Genomic DNA, 19,318 nt, shown 5'->3' with positions numbered 1-19,318 from the left:
TGACCCCCCAGCCCGCCCCCCGGGCACAGTTCTGTTCCTACCCCAGCTTGAAGACGTGTTTGCGCTTCCGATAATCAAAGGCGACACTGCCCTGGGCCCTGGCCAGGCTGACAGGCACTTCTCCGTGGTATGGCACTCCCGCGCTGGCTGCCTTCGCATCCTTATAAAAGCCAAGGCTCCCACGCCGCAGGACACAGTACACATTCTGCCAGGACCTGGGAGGGACGCGGGGCAGGTGATGAGGCCAGACAGGCCAACTGACCAGCTTTTGTGGGGCTGGTCACCCGGGGACAAGCGTGGGTGTTCCAGGACTTCCAGTGCCTCTCCTGTCCTTGGGCCCATCATCTCTTCACTCTCCCGGCCTTCGCCTGAGGCCCCGCTCTGCCCCTGAACCCCCTCCGCCCCCTTCCTTGAGGACATTCCTTCTGCAGTGCCCCCCCCCCCTGCCCCGCACCCCGCCCCGCCACCTAGGAGGAGGTTCCAGATAAGCCTCTTCAGAAGGCAGGGCCTGGAGAGGCCACGGGCACTGTGCGCCAGCCCCGGCACCTGTTGGCAGCCTTCTTGCCGAAGGCCTCCATCTCCTGCTTGCGGCACAGCATCCCCTCCATCTGTTCCTGGGCAGAGAGCTCCGGGCCTCGAGGGGGCAGGGTGGCAACCCGGGCTGACTCGGAGGACCTGCTCTGGGGCATGCTAGGAGGGGCGGAGCCCTGAGACTGGGTCTGCCTCTCGTCCTGTGGCCCATTGGCCTCATCCCCTGTGCCAGACCCCTGTGGGGAAAATAGTGTCTGTGTCAAAGGATTAGGTAGCCTGGATGTCATGAAGTCCAAGAGCTGGGCCTTCTGCCCCCGTTTCCTTTGAGCCTCTGCCCTCTCCTGTCCCCGGTGTCCCCGCCACCCAGCTCATACCCCTCTTTGTCCCTCCAGATATCAATACACACAGCTCCAGGAGGAACTCACAGGCCCTTCTGGGAAGCCGCCCTGCCCAAGTCTCTGTTGTTCCAACAGGGGGATGAGGACAAGAAGCTGTAAGAGGGTGTGCAAGGGGGGCTACGATTCTGATGGGGCCCACGGGCCGGCGGGGCTCACCAGTGGGGACTCCCCATCTGTGCAGACTCCATTAATGCTGGCTGGCTGCGTGGCTGCTGGGAGCTGGGCGTGGCTTCTGGAATGGCAGAAGGAGACACAGAACAATGGAAGTCCCTGGGTTGTTTAGGTCCAGCCTCACCCTCCTCCCCAAGTGTCCCGGCTCTCACCTGTCCCGCGAGGCATCGGGAGCCATCCGGCCATCGACCAGGACCCCTTCAGGTAGACTGGCCGTGGGCTCTGGAGCAGGGGGCTGTTTCCTCCGTTCCTCCTCCTCCCTCTTTCTTTTCCGCTCCTTCTCCTGCTCCTCCAACTGTCAAAAAACTCGGAGGTCAATACTCTGGTTTCTCTTCAGATCATATGAATCTTTCGCCTTTTACTAAAAAACGTCTGAGGTCAGAGCACGCAAGGCCTCATTTAAGGGCACCAGGGAGTCTCAGTTCTGGTCTGACGACATAGAATGGAAAATGTAATTCCAAAAGAAGGGAGGCATTGGAAGCCACGGGGGAAATGGTCTCGCTTAGCGTCACCCAGGGGAGCTGACAACTCCTAAAGCCGTGGTGCCAACCTGGTACTGTTGGCATCTCCTGGGGGATGCCGGTGCAGTGGGAGGGGAGGACCTGTCTCCTGCCGGCAGGAGAGGGCACAGGCTTGGGGCAGTGGGCGGGGGCATGCTGGGGCGCGCGGCCCTCACCGCGGTGAGCTTCTCCAGCGCGCTGAAGCGCTCCTCCCAGGCCACTGCTGACTTCTGGAAGGCCTCGTGCCGCTTGATGAGGCTCTCGACTTCATCAACTGTGCAGCCCAGCTCGGCACTTCGCACCAGTGGCTCTTGGCTGCACAGCCAGGCCTCCGCCATACCCGCATCTCTCCCAAACACGAGCACCTCCAAAACTGCAGGGGCGGGGCGGGGGTCGCAGGAAGAGGGCTGGTCAGAGTGGGCAGTGACAGAGCGCTGTAGCCATGGCACTGCAAGACCAGGGACACAGAGAAAGCTACTGCCCCAAAGCAGGGCAGTACCGAGGGTGGGCACCTTGAATCCCATGCCCAGGATTCCTGGTCTTACTCTAGAAACTACAGGGTATGAGACATCGCCCCCACCCCGCCCCTCTTAGCAGGGCTTGGTGCCCTGAGCCAGTTTGCTGGTCCCCGAGAGTGGCTCACCAAGCTGGAGCCAGTCCATTTTCTCCTGCCACTTGTCTGCTGTCTCCTGGCGTCGCGCCTGCAGCTGAGACAGCTTCTCTGAGATCTGGGGGGCAGAGATGCGAGTTAGCACCCCGCTGGGCTCTTCTGGGCCCCTGGAGGACTCACACCTCGGAAGCAGTGATTTCTGATTTCAAGAGGCAGACAGTCCTGGGGGGGAAGATGCGATGGGAAATCCCTGAACAGCACTGAGGGGGAGAGAGTGGAAGGTTTCTACACAGAAAGGATGAGAGGGAGCAAGGGGGCAGAAAGACTTGGGAGAAGACCCGGCGTTAAGGCCTCTGCCGTGAGGTGGCCTGGCTGTGCCCAGGCCCGCCCACCTCCTCAGCTGCGTAGTGGTTCCGGGCGAGCAGCCCCTGCCCCATGTCGATGCAAGAGGAGAAGCGGTCGGCCCTGGCCTCTATCTCCGCTTTGATGCCCTGGTGGTTCTTGATAACCAGGTCTGCAGAAGACACATCCCTGGGGGTACAGAGACCACATCACACTCTGCTGCCACAACCCCATCCCAGCCGCCAGCTCACAAGCCCTGTAGGCACGGGCACCGTGGGCCTCACCGGGGCCGCTCCTGGGCATCCATCTGCAAGTTCACCCCGTCCATCCACAGCATCAGCTCCCGGACAGCCACGAAGAAGCGGAACTTGTCCGTGGCGTCCAGCAGCAGCTGGCGGCGGGCAGCAGAGCTTCCCTGAAGCTGGGCCCAGGCCTCGGCCACAGCCTGCATGTGGCGGCCGATCTCCTCGGCCTTGTCTCCGGCGTAGGCCTTCTGGAGCCGGTGGCCGTCGTCTTGCACCTGCTGGACCTGCAGGGCCCCAGTCAGAGTCAGGCAGACCCGGAGACTCTGAGGAGCCGGTCCCTCCCTGTCCCGGGCTCTGCTCCCCGGTTTTCACAGCCACACGAGCAGAGGAGCAGCAGAGGGTGAGGGCTGGGACAGGTGACCCCGAGACCAGGTGACCCCAGGTGCCCAGGGTAAGCCTTGTCACAGTCTGCCCTGTGGGGTCCCATCTGGGGGCCTGGGCTTAGCCTGGGGGGCAGCCCTTTAAAAAGGCTACTAGCCAGTTGGGCTTTTAGAGGCCTGTCTGGGAAGTGAAGGACCTCAAATATCACTAGAATGAGAGTTTCAACCTGAAAAAGGGACTTTGGGGGGAGGGGTCTCACTCAGTTTAAATGCTTGCGGGAAGGATTTATGCTTGATTTGTGTGGGACTGATTTCAGTACAACACGAAGAATACTCTTGCCCTTGGGACCATGTGACAATGTCACGGGCCCCGACGGAGGCTTGTCATTAAAGATTTGAATGTGGTGGCAAGAGGTCCCCGGTGAGATGTTTACCGGGAGCAATTCTACCTCATCCCTAAGTGGCCTTCCAGAGGAAGCCAACCCCCAGCCCGTTTCCCATGAAGTCTCTTCCAAACCACCCTGACCTCACATGCGTGATTCAGACCTGGGCGCTGAGGGCCTGGATGTCATGCTCGAAGGCGCAGTGCCGGCGCTGCAGGGCCTCGGCTGCGTTGAGATCTCGGCCGGTCCCGTCCGGGAGCTGCTGCTGCTTCTGCTGCACCCGTGCCAGCGCCTGGCGGGCCCCGTGCAGGAAGCGCTGCAGCTCGTGCGCAGCAGCCAGCACCTGACCCCGGGTGTCCAGCAGCTCCAGCAGGTCAGCCCAGGCCTCGTTGAGACTGTCCTTCCACTCAGCCACAGTGGCCCGGGCGGCATGGCCCCCAGTGATGAGCTCATTGGCCAATGCATTGGCACTATCCACGCGCTCCTGACCGATGGTGCTTGTGTCCCGGGAGAACTCTCGGAATTTGTCCCGGAGCATCTGGTGGAGGGAACAGTTGCACAAACAGCTCTGACATGTCCCTACTTAGCGGGGGGTGAGTCCTCTCACCCCAAACTGAGAACCCACTTCCTCTCTCTGGGCCACCTGGGCCAAAATTGGTTTCTCTGGCTGGGCTGAGTTCATGATCAGATGCAACTGGTTCCCAGTGGCCGTGGATTTGGCTAACACCCCGGTCCCCGGCCAAGGCAGTAGGGGCGCTTGCAACCTACGCTGTCGAGTTCTGTTGGAAAAGAGTGACTGGTAATTTCCTTTTTGCCCAAGTCTGTACACAGTCCCATGTCCTCCTTTCTGCACAATTCTTCCTCTTAAGTGGAAGGCCTGGGAGGACAGCGCCAGCTCAGCCTGGCTGAGCCCCGCCCCTTGGTGCTCTGTGCAGGACAAGGCCCTAGTCTCCCAGTGGGTCCTCTGCCCTTTCGGGAGCTGTTCTGCAGCTGGTGTCCTCCCTGCACTCACCGTCACGTGCTCGTAGTCCTGGCCCAGCTCATGGGAGGCCGCCACCACCTCGCGCTCCTGGATCCACTGCTCCAGGTCATCCAGCTCACGGCGCAGCTGGCACAGCCGCAGGTGCTCCTGCAGGCGCTCCCGCCGCTCGCCGGCCAGCTCCTTCAGGCTGGCGTACAGCTTGTCCACCTGGGCTTGGCGGATGGATATCCGCGTGCTGTGGGCGGAGGGGGAGCGGGGCGGGACTTAGGGTACACAGCCCTGATGGCCACCCTGTCCCATAGAGTCCTGTCCCTCTTAGCCACCTCACAGCTTGCCAAGTCCCTGTTTCTCCCCCTTGCTAGATGGTTCTGTGTGCACATAGTACAAAAGCTCCCTGATCCCAGCACCTTCCTGGAACCAGCTCCCCTCTCCCCCCCGGGGCTGGGTCCCCTGGCTGCCGCTGTGCTCACCTCTCCGGGTGGTCGTGGTCAATCATGTCTTGGCTGCTGGCTGCCAGCTGGTGGATGGTCTGGGCGTAGTCAGCCAGGGCTTGCTCCAGTACTTGATGCTTCTTCACCTCGGCCTGGGCGCTCAGCTCATCCTGGCGGACAGGACAGCGGGCATCAGGGAGTGGAGGTCCCGGGGAAAGCACACAGCCTGGGCTCTGCCCTGGCTCTCACCTTGGCTTTCTCCTGGCCCATCATGTGCAGCTCCTGCTCGCCCATCCAGGCCTCTGCCTCGGCAGCATCGCGGTAGAACTGCTGGGCCCGCAGGGCCTCCTCCAGTCGCTGCCCTCGAAGCTCCAGCTCGTGGCCCAGGCGCTTCCACATTTCCTGTAGCTCAGCCAGCTCGGGGCCTGCTGCGGCCGCCCCCAGGGCACGCTGCCGCTCCCTCAGGTCCGCAATCCGTGGCTCATGGCCCTGTATCTCCTTCTGTAGCGTCTGTCCCCAGTAGCAGAAGTGGAAACGCTGAGAGGCTTGCTAAGGGACCCCCTCACACCTTCTCAGCATCAAGCCCCCTCAAGCTCTTGCTTCTGTTGCCTTCTGAATCCTCTCACTTCCCCTCCCTCTGGCCCAAGGGTGTGATGGTAAAATTCCTCCCATCTCCGTGATCTTCTACTGAGGGAACCCGCCCTCCCGCGGTCAGGAGAGACCCCCTGCTGAAGTCTAGGACCGCACACCCAGCATCCAGCAGGGCTGAGGGGTGGGGGGGGGGGGAGTGAAAGCCCAGCTCTTAAAGAAAAACAACCTTTCCTGTCCAAGGAGGCTCTCGGGACCTTTGCCTTTTCCTCCAGCCTCCGCCTCACCTGGTTTTTCTTCATGAGGAGCTGGACGCTGGGCAGGTCCTTGCCATGTTCCCTGGAGCTTGCCATGGGGAGACGCTCTGTCACCCACAGCTGAAGGAGAAGGGGGGTCAGGGGAGGTCCAGAGGACAAAGTGACAGCTGGGGGTTGGAGGGCGGGAAGAGCTGGGGGGAGGTTTGCCAGGGCTCTGGTGTGTGTGCTCAGGGCAGGGTCGCCTCTGTTTCTAGATTAAAGGGACCCAAAGGGCATCTCCAGTGTCCCTAGAGGTTGGTTTTCAACGTCAAAAGGAAGAAAACACACCGCTGGCATTTCCACAGCACAGGCGGGGGGCAGCCTGCTGTGGGGACGACCACCCCAGCCCCGATGCCCGTGACTCACGATCTCGTCCTCCACGTCCCGGTGGAACTGGTGCTGCTCGCGGGAGGCCTGCAGGCGCCGGCAGCGCTCCCTCAGGGGCTGGTACAGGGCCCTGAACTTCTCCTCCACAGCCCTTGAGGTCCTCTCCACCTCCCCAGCACCCTGGTCTTCCTGGGCCAGGGCTTTGGCTTGGGCCTGGATCGCCTCCACCTCCTTCTCCCGCACAGCCATCTCCCGTTCCAGCATCTGCCAACCCGGAGGAGGAGGAACGTGTTATCGCCGCACTTCCACCACCAAACTCTGGAGGGCGCCCTCGTCAACATCAAGCCAATCATGACTCCTTACCCCGGGGCTCACCCCAGCGAAAGTGTCTCCTCATGGCCTGCTCCGCGGCTCTCAAACTTTAATCTACATGAGACTCCGGGGAAGGGGGACGTGGTAACTGTGCCAGTTAGCATCTATTGCCTCTCAGCGCTAAATCCACCTCAGTTCCAAATTTATCTTTCCCTGTTTCTCCTTTGCCAGATGCTGCAATGCTATGCCTTGCCAATAGAGGGCAATGGAGGGCCACGACAACGTGCAGGAGAGGAAGGGGCTTCTTTTACTTAAGGTTTCGGTGTGCTTTTCTTTTTGCTCCTACAGCAAAACTACCCATGACGTGCAGGAGACCTAGTGGTTCTCATCCTCCAGCAACTTTTGCTGGCATCCCCGTGACAACGTCCCAATGGCCAGCTTTGGCCTAACAGCTTTGGTCTGGCTCTGGCCCATGATACCCCAGCACATTTCTATGCCAACAGCAGGCCCCTGCCCCCTCCAACAAGCACTGAAATCCAGCCTTGAGGTGGCCTGAGAACGGCCTCCCCAATCTCAAGACCTACAGGCTCCCTCCTCCTGTCCCCTGCTGTTCACCACCCACGCCAAAGGCCCCCGCGCACCTGCTGCTTCTTGAGCAGAATGTTGACGCTGGTGAGGTCTTTGCCGTAGTCGTCGGAGTGCAGCTGGGCCTGCAGGCTCACCAGCCAGCTCTCCAGGGCGGAGCAGCTCTGGGCGAACAGCTCAGCCCGGTTGGCATCGAAGAGGCTGCGGGCCTTGGCCTGGGTGGTGGTCTCCAGCTCGTCCCAGCGCGTGTGCAGGTCCTGCAGCTTCTCCGACACCAGGGCTTTCAGCTCTGGCTTCTCGAGGCTCAGTTCCCGCCCCTCCTGGGTGGTGGGTCAAAGAAGAGTAAGTGTCAGAATTAGACACCGCTGAACTTTGCAGGCAGGGGACCTAAAGGGCTGGAGGGACCTGAGTGCGAACAATAATCCCAAGTTCTTGTGTGTTCTTGAGATGCTCTCCTCGAAGGTTTTAACCCCCTCTGAGCTTCCCCACCTCGGCGCTGATCAAACCCTAATTCCCCTTCAATGTGCAGCTCAGATCTCACTTCAGCTAAGAAGCCACTGCGATCTGTCCCATTTTGAGTTCCCTAGTGCTTGTGGTTTCTAGCATTCTATTGCATGTGGCCTTGGATTATTTCCAATCATTTCATGTGTCTCAGCGCCTCCCTCACCCGACCTATGGCCCTCCTGTCTCCCTACTCCCAGGCTTTCTGCTGGAGGACTTTGGTTTTTGGGGAGGTGGGGGAAGCATGGTCCCTTGACCTGCATGCAAGGCAGGCTGGAAGTGCCAGAGTTATTGCCCTCAGAGCCAGTGACAAGGAGCTGGTGGACAAATAGCATTTCTGTGCTTTGGTGGGATAACTTGGATGCACGCTCGTCTCCCAGGGCGCCCATGAGGACTAAATGCCAGCTGCCCACCGGGGTAACTGGGATGGCAGCGGGCCCTTTCCCAAAAAGCTTCCCTGTGCCGTCTCAGCTCCCCACTGTCCTACTGCTGTTTCCTGTGGTCACCTCCCATTTAAGTGGTCTGCCCTGGAAGCCTTGTTTCCGGGGTTGCTCCGCGACACGTGGCTGCCAGGATGAAGAGCGTCTGAGCCTAGCACTGCTTGGGTAGCTTCCCAGACCTTCAGCCCGATCCTTATGTGGTGACCAGGGCTTTTCATGACCCGGCCCAGGCTTTTCCCTCCTTCTCTTCCATGGGGCCCCTTCATGCCTTCTCTGCTCCTAGATGGATGTGGCCCCAGGAGAAAGCCATCCTGCCCTGGACCCAGGAACAGTTCTTGTGTGCGTCAACCCAGAACTGTAGTTCAGCTCCTTACTAATTCATATTGTCTTATGGTTCTGGAGTCCCTGTCCCATAGACCTAGCACGTTTATTCCTCAGGTGATACCTTTCCACCTTGGAGGCTTGGCGTGGGAGGCCCTATGACCTCCCACCCTGAAGGAGCCATATCCTGGAGCTTGGGTCCTCAGTGGCCCTGCGGTTGGGTCCCTGCCCAGAGGAGGCCCCAAGCGTTCCCTTCTTGCTGCTTCTGTCACACCGCGTACCTTGTCCACCTTGTCCAGCCAGTCCTTATTGGCGGCCAGCTCAGCCATGAACGCCTGGTGCTTCTGCCACTTTGTGTGCAGGTTGCGGGCCTCATCATAGGACACATCCTGGGCTGTCAGCATCTTCTCATCAATCCAGAGCTTCAGCTGCAGCAAGCACAGGGCGGGGATGGGGGAAGGCCAGGCGCGTTGCAGACCGAGGCCGGGGTGAGGCACCAAGTGCAGGACGGTGAGCCGGGAGCAGGGGCGGGGCGCAGGAAGAAGCCGTGAAGGGATCATGTGCGCGGGGGACACTGCGGCCTCATTCTAGGCTCTGAGAGCCAGGGCGCTGTGGGAAAGGGATAGCACAAGGGAGAACTGCGCCTCACCTCATGGCAATCTTGTAGGAAGTGCTGTTGCTCTCGGTTGTCCCGAAGACGTCCCAAAAGCTGCTGCACTGCTTCTTGATTCTTCCTGTGTCTGTAAAGGTGGCCCCTTGTGAAACTCTTGGACTTGCTGTGACACGGCTATGACCCTCTAACTAACCTGGAAGCCTCCAGTGCTCCTCTGATGGGGACAGCGCCTTCCAGGAGCTCGATAAAACCACCCAGGGATCCTAGGTCGAGCGTCCCTGGCAGGCTTCATTTTGACCCCGTGTGAGGGGGGCAGAACTTCCCAGCCCACGGCTTAGCCCTCTCTGACCACTGGGCTCTCCCTCCTCTACTTCTTCCCCCAGCCCACCTGCCAGTCTGACCGCAGTGTCCTCCATCTTTGAGGCCACCCTGCTGTCACTTACTTCCCACTGTCATCGTACCTCCTCTCTATGGAGTCTGCCTTCTCGCAGATCTTCTCAGCATGGATGTTGCCCTCAGACACCAGCTGGCGCCCAGCCTCCAGGAGCCCGCGGATCCGCTCCCCGTTGGCGTCCATGGTGCTCATGAAGTCTTCCAGTTTTTTTATGGTGGCATCAGCAGCCTGGAGTGTCCCCGGCATCTCCGTGTGAGACAAAACGTATTCCTGTGTGGGAGGGAAGGTAGCGAGCTCACTCTTCAAAACAGAATTCAGCTCTCGGACGTGGAGGCCAACCAGGGAGGGACGGGATGGACCGTCCAGCTCTGAAGATGGCGGAGATGGTGCCTGATTATGTCGAGTCTCAGAAAGTTACAAGGGAGCTGGGCTGGAGAACCCTAAACAGTTCAAATCTCATTCCATCTTGTTCCTAGCTACTGATTTAATTTCTTTAATAATTATGTGACAAGCCAATTGATGTCAGTTTTGGTAAGTGACATTCACATCTTCCCCCCCCCCCATTATTTTTCTCACGTGTTCTTCCCGTCCATCCTGTTTCCTCAACTCCTCCACCCACGGCCATTTCCCTCCCAACCACCACTTTCCTTTACAACCTGCCCCCCACGGCCCTCTTCTTCCTGACTCTGTACCCTGGGCTCTCACCTGGCTGCTGAGCACGCCCTCGGCCTGGCGCGCATCCCGCAGGAACCCCTGGAAGCCGTGGGCCTGGGCCAGGCGGCCCTGCCGGCTCTCCCACATGCGGCCCAGCTCCTCCCAGCCGGTTCCCAGGGCTTCGAGGCGTTGTCTTAGGAAGAGGCACTGGGGGTCGGCCTGGTCCCGGGTCACCTCCTCACCCAGGGCCCGCAGCCGGCTGTACTCGCTCTGCGCCCGCTCCACCTCTCCCCGCAGGGCAGCATGTTGGGCCAGGAGGGCCTCTGCCTCAGGCAGGGTGGCCGGCCCTTCTTCAGAGGCCACAGCGGTCTGCGTGCGCCCTAGCCAAGCCTGGAAGTCATCCAAGCTGCGCAGGAAGTCCTGCAGCCGCCGCGCCTCACCCAGCGACTCCTCTCGACGTCGCATGGTGGCCCTGAGGTCTTCCCAGCCAGCTTGCACCTCTCCAAGCCGGGCATTGATGGCAGGTGCTTGGGCGGGGTGGCCAGCGGCCAGGGCATTTGCCTCTTGAGTCAGTTCGCCCACCCGGGCGGCGATGGCCTCCAGGTCCCGCTCTGTGCCGGCCAGCTTACGCTGCAGGGCCAGCACCCCAGCCAGGTCGTTGCCCAGGCCCTGCGTGGACTCGATGACCTTGGTCTTTTCTCTCATCCAGGCCTGGGTTTCCGTGCACTCTAGGTGGTAGTTCTGGATGCTCAGGGCTGACGTCAGAGCTGCCTTCTTGCCGTCCGCCAGGGACCGGAACTGCTGCCACCTGAAAGCAGAGGGTGGGTCTGAACTGAGGTCTGGAGTGGCTCAGCTTCCCCGCCCTGTCCAGTTACATCTGGAAGTTTCTTCCCCGCCTCTTTCCCCCTTGGTGTATTCTACCACCTGCTCCATCCTCTTGTCTACATCTTGTCTCCCTCTCTGGGCCCCAGGCTCTTCACATGCCCATGACCCCCAACATCTTCCAGACCACCTTCCCGCCCCATTTTTTGCCTCCATTCCATGCCCCGTGGAACTTTCTTCCAGCCCTGCCCAGCCACCTGTGGTTGAGCTGCTTCTGGGTGTTGACAATGCTGTCCTTGCTTGGGGGGTTGGCCTTCAGCAACTGCTCCGCGATGTCATTCACGGCAGTAATTCGTGCTGCGAGGGCATTCATTTCAGGCTCCAGGGTCTCGAACCTGAGGGGGTGGCAGAGCTGGGCATGATCGGTGGGAGGTGGTGATGCACCGGCCGACCTTCCTGGGTGCTCATGAGAACTCCCCTCCATCAACAAGAAGCTCATTTATAGAAGCCTCTGCACCTCTTACCGACAAGGCAGGGGTCCAGAGCCATAACCAGTTGTGGAGCCAACTCGCTCCAAACAAGCAGAAAAACTATCAGCTCTAGAGCTGCTCAAAAAGATGAGAAAGGTAAAGGTCCGCAACAGCTGCACAAGTTGACTAATCCTGGCCCAGCGCCCAGGCTTTATCAGAACCTCCTTTATTCCTCTGGGCCTTACCCCTTAGCTGCCAACCTGGGTCCCATCCTACTCATATGTGTTAAAAGTGAATTGATAACCAAAAACATTTAAGTGATAAAGATGTGAAGGAGAACTTTTCCCAGGGGCATTTCACATTCTCACAGATCAGAGTCTGCAAACGTTTCCTGTAAAGGGCCACACAGTGAGTATTTTAGGCTCCGTGGGCCACAGGGTCTTTGTCGCAAGTATTCAGCTCTGCTTAGTGCATAAGCAGCCACTGGGCGATAGGTAGATGAATGAGTCTGGCTCCGTTCCAATAAAGCTTCATTGACAAAAACAGGCCGCAGGCTGGATTTGGCCCAAGGGTTATAGTTTGCCAACCCCTGTCAAAGGTATCTTGAAAACTAAAAAAAAAAAAAAAGTCTTTTATTGCTATTTTTAAAGCTACCAGGAGATTTTTGACTAAAGGCTGTGTAGTAGGTGATGGTAAGTAATTGTTAATTTTGTTCTATGTGATAATGGTATTGTGGTTCTGTAAGAAACATGTCCTTTCTAAATGATTTTTAAGATTATTCTGTAAATAAAGCTACTTTTTAAGAGATCAATCGATGTCTCTGTTTAAAAGGTTTATAACTTCAAAGCCTTAGCTATTTTCAGTCCACACACACAATTAGAAGTAATTTACTATATTTTAGAACCCTTTCTCATATTTCTTAAAGGACGGCATCTGAAGAATGTAGAGATGAAATGGAAACATTGGAGACTGGCTTCTGAAAAAGAAAATCAACTCAATAGAGCCCGATACTGACAAATACAGAACCCGGATGGTGGCTGTACAGGAGTTTGTTGCATAACGATTTCTACTTTGGAGTATGTTTAGCATTTTTCATTAAAATAGGAAAAAAAAGACTCAAAAGGATGTAGCAACAGCAGACATTCACAGCGCGGCCTGCCATCCCTCATGGGGAAGGGGCCCCAACTTGCAAGGTCATCCCCGAAGGAGCCGTGGGGGGCGGGGGGCGGGGGGTGTGGGGCGGTGCGGGGCGGTGCCTACCTCTGCTGCACAACCTCCAGGTCCTCCAGGCGCTCTGGTAGGGCGAGCCCGTTGAGCCACTGTTCCTTCTCCTCCACCCACAGCCCGCAGGCCCCGGCCTCGCTGAGCATGGTGTAGCGCGCCAGGGCGGCCTCCAGGGCCCGCGCCCGCTCGCCGGCCCGGGCCTGCAGCTCCTCATAGTGCCGCTCCAAGGTGGGCACCCTGCCCTGCACCTCCGGTGTGCGGCTCAGCGCCGGAGGCAGCGCCGCAGCCTGCTCCCTCAGGGCATCCAGGGTCGGCCGGTGGCCTCGGATCTCCTCCTCCAGGGCCCGATGCTGCCGGGCCAGGGCCTGCGTGGAGAACTCATCGTGCCCCAGCTCGGGGCTGGACACCAGGCGCAGCGCGTCCACCAGCCAGGCCTCCATGTCGTTGGCGTCAGCCTGGAACTGGTAGAGGCTGGCGGCCTGGGCGAGCTTCTGGGCACGCTCCTCCGCCAGGGCCTCCAGCCGCTCCCACTGCGCTTGGAGCTCGGCGGCCCGGGCGGCCGCCTGGCCTGCCCCAGGGTGGCCCTCGGCCACTAACTGCTGGCCCTGCTCCAGCGTGAGCTTCAGGGGCCCCAGCCGGCCGCTCATCTCGTCTCGCAGGGCTGTGTGCTTGTTGAGCAAGCGGAGGACGCCAGTCAGGTCCCGGCCAGTTTCGGCGGAGGCCAGCAGGTGCTGCTGCTCCCGCACCCAGGCTTCGGCCTCGCCCACTTCCCAGAGGAAACGCCAGAGGCGCCGGGACTCCTCCAGCCGAGCCCGCCGGGCCGCAGCCAACTCGCACAGCGCCTCGTAGCTCTGCTCCAGGGTGGCCACCCGCTCTGACACCAGCTGTGGGTCGCATGGTTTGTACTCTGAAAAAGTCACGGCGCGGGGGTCCAGAGCTGTAACCAGCCCTTCTGTGGTTCCCCATCCATACTGCTTACGAATCCCGCCCCCCCACCCCTTGTAGGCCTCCTTCCCTAGTCTGTCACCCACCACCCTCCCACCATCCTTCCTGTCCCCGGGTTTTCCCAGTCTTGCTCTTAATGTTCCAGCTCTTCATGTTCTCCTTCCCAGCCCCTCCCTTTTCCAGTCCCTTCCCCCGTTCTTACCTTTTCCTGGGTCACAGAAGCGCAGGGCAGAGGCACTGACAGCGCGCACCCTCTCGGCCTGCACGGCGATGTCTGCCTCCACCAGCTGGTGCAGCTGCAGCAGGTCCTCCACTCCAGCCAGGTGCTTGCCCAGGTCCTGGGACTGCAGCCGGCCCTGCAGGGCACACATGGCACACGCCGACGTCCGTCTGAGAGCCGCCCATCCCTCCCCCTCCCCGCCAGGCCTCTTTCAGCCCAGCCACCCGCCTGCGCTAACCTCGCTCCTTTTCCTGGATCAACCTCCCGACCTCTGTGGGCGGCTCCAGGTGTCACGCCCAGGCGTACACACCTGCTCCCATCTGTCGGTCCCCGCTCACACACACAGTGACACCCCAGTTCTGCCTGGCACCCTGGCCTCTTTGTCCTCGACTCCCCCCCTGTGAAACGGCCTTCTTACTAACAACTTCTGCTCCTGGAGCCTCCGTGCCGGCATTACCGCCCCTTGCTTGTTGGGGCTCGGCCCAGCATTGCGGCGATCTTCACGCCTCTCCAGGCCCGTCCTTATCCCCACCTGTCCCTAGATCGCCGCAACAGCCTCTGATTGGCTCCTCGGCTCCCGCCCTGGCTGCCCGCTGCCCTTCTTCACATCGTAGTCAAAGTGTCTCTCCCCTTTGCAAAAGCTTCTGATTATTTTCAAGGCTCCACGATACTCTGAATAAGATCCACACCCCTTGACCAGGCCTGTAAGGCCCTAAGCGAGCTGGCTGCTGCCTTGTCTCATTCCTCTGCCCCCTCCCTGTCCTTGCGGTCCCACTGGTCCCCCTCATGCTGACATGCCACGCTGACCAGGCCTGGGGCTTCTGCCCAGCTGTTCCTTCTGCCTGGGACGTCCTCTCCTCAGCTCCCCACCCCGCTGCCCCTGTGCTGGCCCCTTGTGTGGTTCTGCGCTCAGCTTCAACGGCACTTTCTCAGCGAGGCCTCGCAGGCCACTCCACCACCGGCCCTGTTCCAGTGTCCGCACGTGTCTACCTGCTATTCAGTTTGTTGATAGGTCCGTGGCTTTGTCATTGGTCACCTCCCACTAGAACATGAACCCATGAGGACCGGGACCTGTTTGCTTTGTTCGCTTGAACTAGGGACAGGGCCCTGCTCTGAAGATCCGCCGAGCAAGTGATGACCATACCCCCAGTTGGACCCCCACAATCCTGATCACCTGAATCCCACCACATGCGTCCCATTGGTACCTTCATCTCTTCCATCCAGTCCATGAGGTAGAGCAAGTCCTGAAACACCTTCTGCAGCTCCAGGTTGATGAGCAGCCGCTCCCGCCGGGCGGCCACCATCTGCCTCAGGAAGTCCCAGAGCCGTGCCACGTTGTGCTGCCGTGCCGCGATGCGCTTGATGTCGTGGTAGCGCTCGGCGGCCAGCTCGGCGGCCACCGCGTCCACAGCCTGCACCCGGCCACTGTAGGCCACGATGTCCGTCTCAATGGCTTCGTGCTTCCGCACCGCTGCCTCCACGGCCGCCAGCTCCAGCCCAAAGTTGTCCTGGGGTGGGAGGGGCGGGGGGAGACTGGGGCTCAGGGACACCGTCTCTTCTCGCCCCATCCAACCCCCTGCTCTCAGTTTCCTCTCTATCCCGTCTTGTCCTGTCTCATGAACCCTTTCTTCTAGTCAAGCCTCTGGTTTCTGGGATTCTTGGTCTTTTTCATTGTGTGTGATGGATCCCTCGTTTCATTAGCCCCCCCCATTGCAGGGCTTCTTATCCACCACTCTACGCTGCCTTTGTCCCCACCGGCCTGGACAGGCCAAGCGCCTACCTGGGACACAAGGCGCTGGTTCTCGCTCAGCCAGGTCTCTCGCATGGCAGCCTTGCGGTCGAAGCGGGCGGCCAGCTGCTCCAGCTTCTCCTGGCGGATCAGCTCGGTGCGCAGGGCCAGCTCGCGTTCGTGCTCGGCTTTCTCCAGCCGCTCCCAGGCCTGTGAGGTGGGGACAGGATTAGTGCTAAACGGCCAGGGTTCAGGAAGCAGGGTGGGGAGGGTCACGGGCAGGGAGTACACGCGGCGCCCAGGAAGCTCGGTCCAGTGGATCTGTGGAATGTGCTCAGCTAGATGCCCGGAGAGGCAGGATGAGGAGCGGGGGCATGTGAGCACCGTGAAGCCGCGGGAACACTACGCCTGTTTAGGGACGAGGACTGGAGCGGAACAGGGAACAAGGGCAACCACTGGATTTGTCTGTGGAGGGGGACTGTGGGTGAACCCTATTACTTTTATTAATCGTCAGGCTGAACAGGTAAGGGACTGGGGTATGATTTTATTATGTGAACTCACATGAAGAGACAGAGGGAGGAGGGAGGGGGTGTGCAAGATGCCTGAGAGAAGGTGTGAGTCATGTCTGCACCGGGGAGGGGTGCGGGCACCTGGCAGCAGTGTCCAGACTGGGGTAGCTGGGGCTGGGCCAAGGGCGGGACCCCTGTGAGATGAGGAGGGGCGGCCACGGACCTTGTTGATGTCGGAGATGAGCCGGCCCTCGCGGGGCGTGTAGACCTTCTGGTTGTTGGCCCGCAGCTTGCTCTGGATGGTGAACAGCAGCACTTCCAAGTTCCCCTTCTCCGTGAACCTGGGGCAGGAGGCCAGGTCGGGGTCAGAGTCAAAGGCCGCTGGGGGCACAGGGACTGTGTGTTTTAAAATGAAGTGTCCTGGGTTGCTTTTCTTCTCACAGAAGCAATACGTGAAAGCCAGAGAAGACTGGCAAATCAAAAGAACATAACTTGAGAACACCTGAAAACCGCACAGAAACGGCCCCTGTGGCCCTCCATTGTGCACGTGCTTCCTTTCCGTTCGACACAGATGGGCCCGGGTCACAGCCGTGGTCAACGTGAGTCCAGGACTCTCTCACCGCGGGTCAGGCCATGTTCTCAGGGCTTTACACGCACTGGCTGGCTTAGTTCTCACTGTTAGCTACATCCTCCTATTATCCCCATTTTCAAGATGAGAAAGCTGAGGCACAGAGAAGAAAACAACTCCCAACTGCTATGTGGAAGAGCGAGGAGTTGAATGCTGGCGTTTGGAGCCTGAACACTTAGCCCTCTGCTCTCTACTGTCCATAAATAACTGTTTTATAAACTGCTTCCTCACCTGTTTGTCATGAACATCTTTTCATGTCAATAAACACACTTCTTCAACACTACTGTCAGAGGCTGACCCGTGACTCATTTTTTTTTTAAACAAACGTCACGCTGGTGAACATCCTTGAAGCTACCTCTTTGTTTAATGCCCAGAAGAGGCCTTTCTGGGTCAAATCACTCCCTGGAATGTATAGAAATAGATGTTTTCTGGATTAATACTAGTTTTGGAGCTGAAACACACTAACTCCAAAAGAGCTCAATAATAGAAAAACAGGCGTTTTAGCATAAATTGTATAGAATTGCCTAACAGTGATTCCACACTTGAAAATGGTTAGTTGCTAAAGCATGTCAATGATGAGGACCTTTGCAACGTGCACATGACCAGCCACGCTCCTGTGTTGCCTGTCTGGTCCAGTCTCCCTGACCCGGTCCGTGAGCTGGGTCCCTGACCGGCATCTGCGTGGACTGCATGACTCTACATATCTTAGCAATCCTTTCCACAGGATGAGTTTTTTTTTAAATGGATAATTGTTTTAAGAATTTATCTGGGAACTGCTTCTGGTGCTTTGAGCTAGGGAAACGAGCCTCCGCTACATTTACACATTCCGGACTCCCCCCCGCCCCGCCCCCGAAAGGCTGCCCTAATTTCGGCTTCCCCTCTGGTGAGCCCGCTGCAGCAGGGTGCGGCCCGGGGGCCACCTACTTGGGTGGCTTCTCCACGGTGCGGTAGGAATTGAAGGACTGCAGCTGGTTCTGGACGCCACTCAGGGAGTTGGCCAGCTGCCTGTCATTCAGGGTCACGATCGTTTGCTCGATCCACTGCAGCAGCTCAGAGGCCAGGGACTCATACTTCTCCACCAGGCGCTCCGCCTCCATGGCGTGGTCCAGCACCTGCGAGACAGCGGCGTGGGATGCTGCTCGCGGGCCCCCTGGCCCAACCCTGGAGCTCCCCCTGCCCCTCCCTGCTGCGGGGGGGTCAGACCCTGGGGCCAGGCCTCCGCTGGCCTTTGCATGTCCTGCCCAGGAGTGGACAGTACCTTCCCGATCCTTTTGCCTTCCACGGCCAGGGCCTTCATCTTGGAGAAATAGTGATAGTAAGTAGCCACATAGGTAATGATTGATTTCTCATCTGGTTGGTCCACATTCACATCTGAGAAGAAAGCGCACTGGGGTCAGGCAGGGATTCGAGACCTGCCTCTCAGAAGTACAGCTGCAACCTGAGTCTCCACCCCAAGCCCTCACCCCTCATCCTCCATGGCGGACATCTTTCCAGTTCCCTTCAGAGCAAAATGACAAATAAACCAGATGAACTGAAAGGGCATGAAAGGCTAACTTCTTTTTCCCTTCTAGAAGCAAGCACAGTACAAAACCCAGAAGCCCAGGGAGGCTTTTATCAGCCTTCCCGATAGAGACCAAATCTAGCTGTTTGGAGGAAGCAAGACAAGGTGAGAACAGCATCTGTCTGCGGACGGATCGTGGACCTGGGGTCCGGAAAGGTGTGTAAGAAGTCAGAAGATTCAGGGCCAGGGAGGCAGGAGGTAGGAACAAAGCCTCCTGAACCGGGGTGTTCAAGGGGAGCACCCAGTGAGCCCCGGCAGCGGGGTCAGATGCCAGTTCTCACGGCCGTCTCGGGGCATGGCCAAGGCTATTTCTGACCTCATCCCAAAGTTCAGCCAGAGGCCCCAGGAGGTACATGTCCTTCCAGCCCGATCAGCTCCCACCACAAAGACCAAGGCTGATGATGACTTGAAATCCCTGGGTTCTCTTCGTTGAGCCGCATCGTGTCCTCCAAGAGGGGAAACTGTGGGGCTGGGAGCCCCCTGACCACCCTGGAGCCCCACGGGCAGGCCGGGCCTCGGCAGCCTTCTCAGAAAGTTACCGCAGGCTTAGCTAGACCTGCCTGTGCTTCATCCCAGCTGTGCTTCTCCCATGCCCTACGAGGAACCTTGTATTTGGCCTACTCCCATCATTAGTTAGCTGACATTTGTCATTCCAGACTAAGAGGGCATAGGACATGGGGCTTTGGCGGGGGCGGAAGGAGGATGGAGAACAGGCAGAAAATAACCAAGACCCAAATCTACCCGGGGACCTTAAGAGGAGGTGTTGCCAGCGGGGACGTCACTCGGCCCATCCTTCCGTCCCTTTCCTGGCTGCACCAAGACCACCTCCTGCTCTCCAGACAGGTGGCTGAGCAGACAGGCTCTGGATCCCGCTGCCTGAGATGGAGTCTTAGCCCCACCAGTTAAGTGTGACCTTGGGGCAGTCACTTCAACTCCACAGGCCCCTGGCTTCTCTTCCATTATCTGAGGGTAATAATGATACTGACTTCAAAGGGCGTGTTGTGAGGATTAAATTAATTAAAGCATGTCCAGTGCAGGGCCAGGTACAAAATAAGAGCCCAGTGGCCGTTACCAGTCTCATCAGCATTAAGATCAGAACCACAGGTGCCACTGAGCGGGGCCGGCCTGCCATGAGCCCAGCGCCTGGCGAGCCCTCCAGGTCACGTAGCTTAACTTCGGAGTGAGGAGGGCCCTTCGCGACCACGT

General features: G+C 58.9%; 1 protein-coding gene across 3 annotated transcripts in view; it reads right to left on the bottom strand.

Moving 5' to 3' along the window:
- Nucleotides 1-19,318, bottom strand: part of SPTBN2 (spectrin beta, non-erythrocytic 2) — a 36,010-nt gene that overhangs the window by 2,529 nt on the left and 14,163 nt on the right. For all 3 annotated transcript variants that reach the window (XM_054570818.1, XM_054570819.1, XM_054570817.1), the window contains 27 exons: nt 17,810-17,922; nt 17,476-17,663; nt 16,147-16,264; nt 15,466-15,624; nt 14,891-15,193; nt 13,668-13,821; nt 12,557-13,427; nt 11,084-11,221; nt 10,056-10,812; nt 9,418-9,620; nt 8,993-9,083; nt 8,625-8,771; nt 7,138-7,401; nt 6,224-6,448; nt 5,849-5,938; nt 5,223-5,483; nt 5,013-5,143; nt 4,573-4,777; nt 3,724-4,098; nt 2,837-3,081; nt 2,603-2,741; nt 2,244-2,328; nt 1,777-1,973; nt 1,253-1,395; nt 1,086-1,161; nt 547-767; nt 42-215 (listed from right to left, as the gene is read on the bottom strand). In XM_054570818.1, the coding sequence (XP_054426793.1) occupies nt 42-215; nt 547-767; nt 1,086-1,161; nt 1,253-1,395; nt 1,777-1,973; nt 2,244-2,328; nt 2,603-2,741; nt 2,837-3,081; nt 3,724-4,098; nt 4,573-4,777; nt 5,013-5,143; nt 5,223-5,483; nt 5,849-5,938; nt 6,224-6,448; nt 7,138-7,401; nt 8,625-8,771; nt 8,993-9,083; nt 9,418-9,620; nt 10,056-10,812; nt 11,084-11,221; nt 12,557-13,427; nt 13,668-13,821; nt 14,891-15,193; nt 15,466-15,624; nt 16,147-16,264; nt 17,476-17,663; nt 17,810-17,922 (6,073 nt within the window). The remainder of the gene's footprint in view (nt 1-41; nt 216-546; nt 768-1,085; nt 1,162-1,252; nt 1,396-1,776; nt 1,974-2,243; nt 2,329-2,602; nt 2,742-2,836; nt 3,082-3,723; nt 4,099-4,572; nt 4,778-5,012; nt 5,144-5,222; nt 5,484-5,848; nt 5,939-6,223; nt 6,449-7,137; nt 7,402-8,624; nt 8,772-8,992; nt 9,084-9,417; nt 9,621-10,055; nt 10,813-11,083; nt 11,222-12,556; nt 13,428-13,667; nt 13,822-14,890; nt 15,194-15,465; nt 15,625-16,146; nt 16,265-17,475; nt 17,664-17,809; nt 17,923-19,318) is intronic.

Source organism: Pteronotus mesoamericanus, unplaced genomic scaffold, assembly GCF_021234165.1.
Source record: "Pteronotus mesoamericanus isolate MK-2021 breed Mesoamerican mustached bat unplaced genomic scaffold, CSHL_Meso_final contig_214, whole genome shotgun sequence".
In the NCBI taxonomy this organism is placed as follows: Eukaryota; Metazoa; Chordata; class Mammalia; order Chiroptera; family Mormoopidae; genus Pteronotus; species Pteronotus mesoamericanus.
The sequence above is the reverse complement of the archived record's forward strand: the minus strand, read 5'-3'. Positions and strand labels throughout refer to the sequence as shown.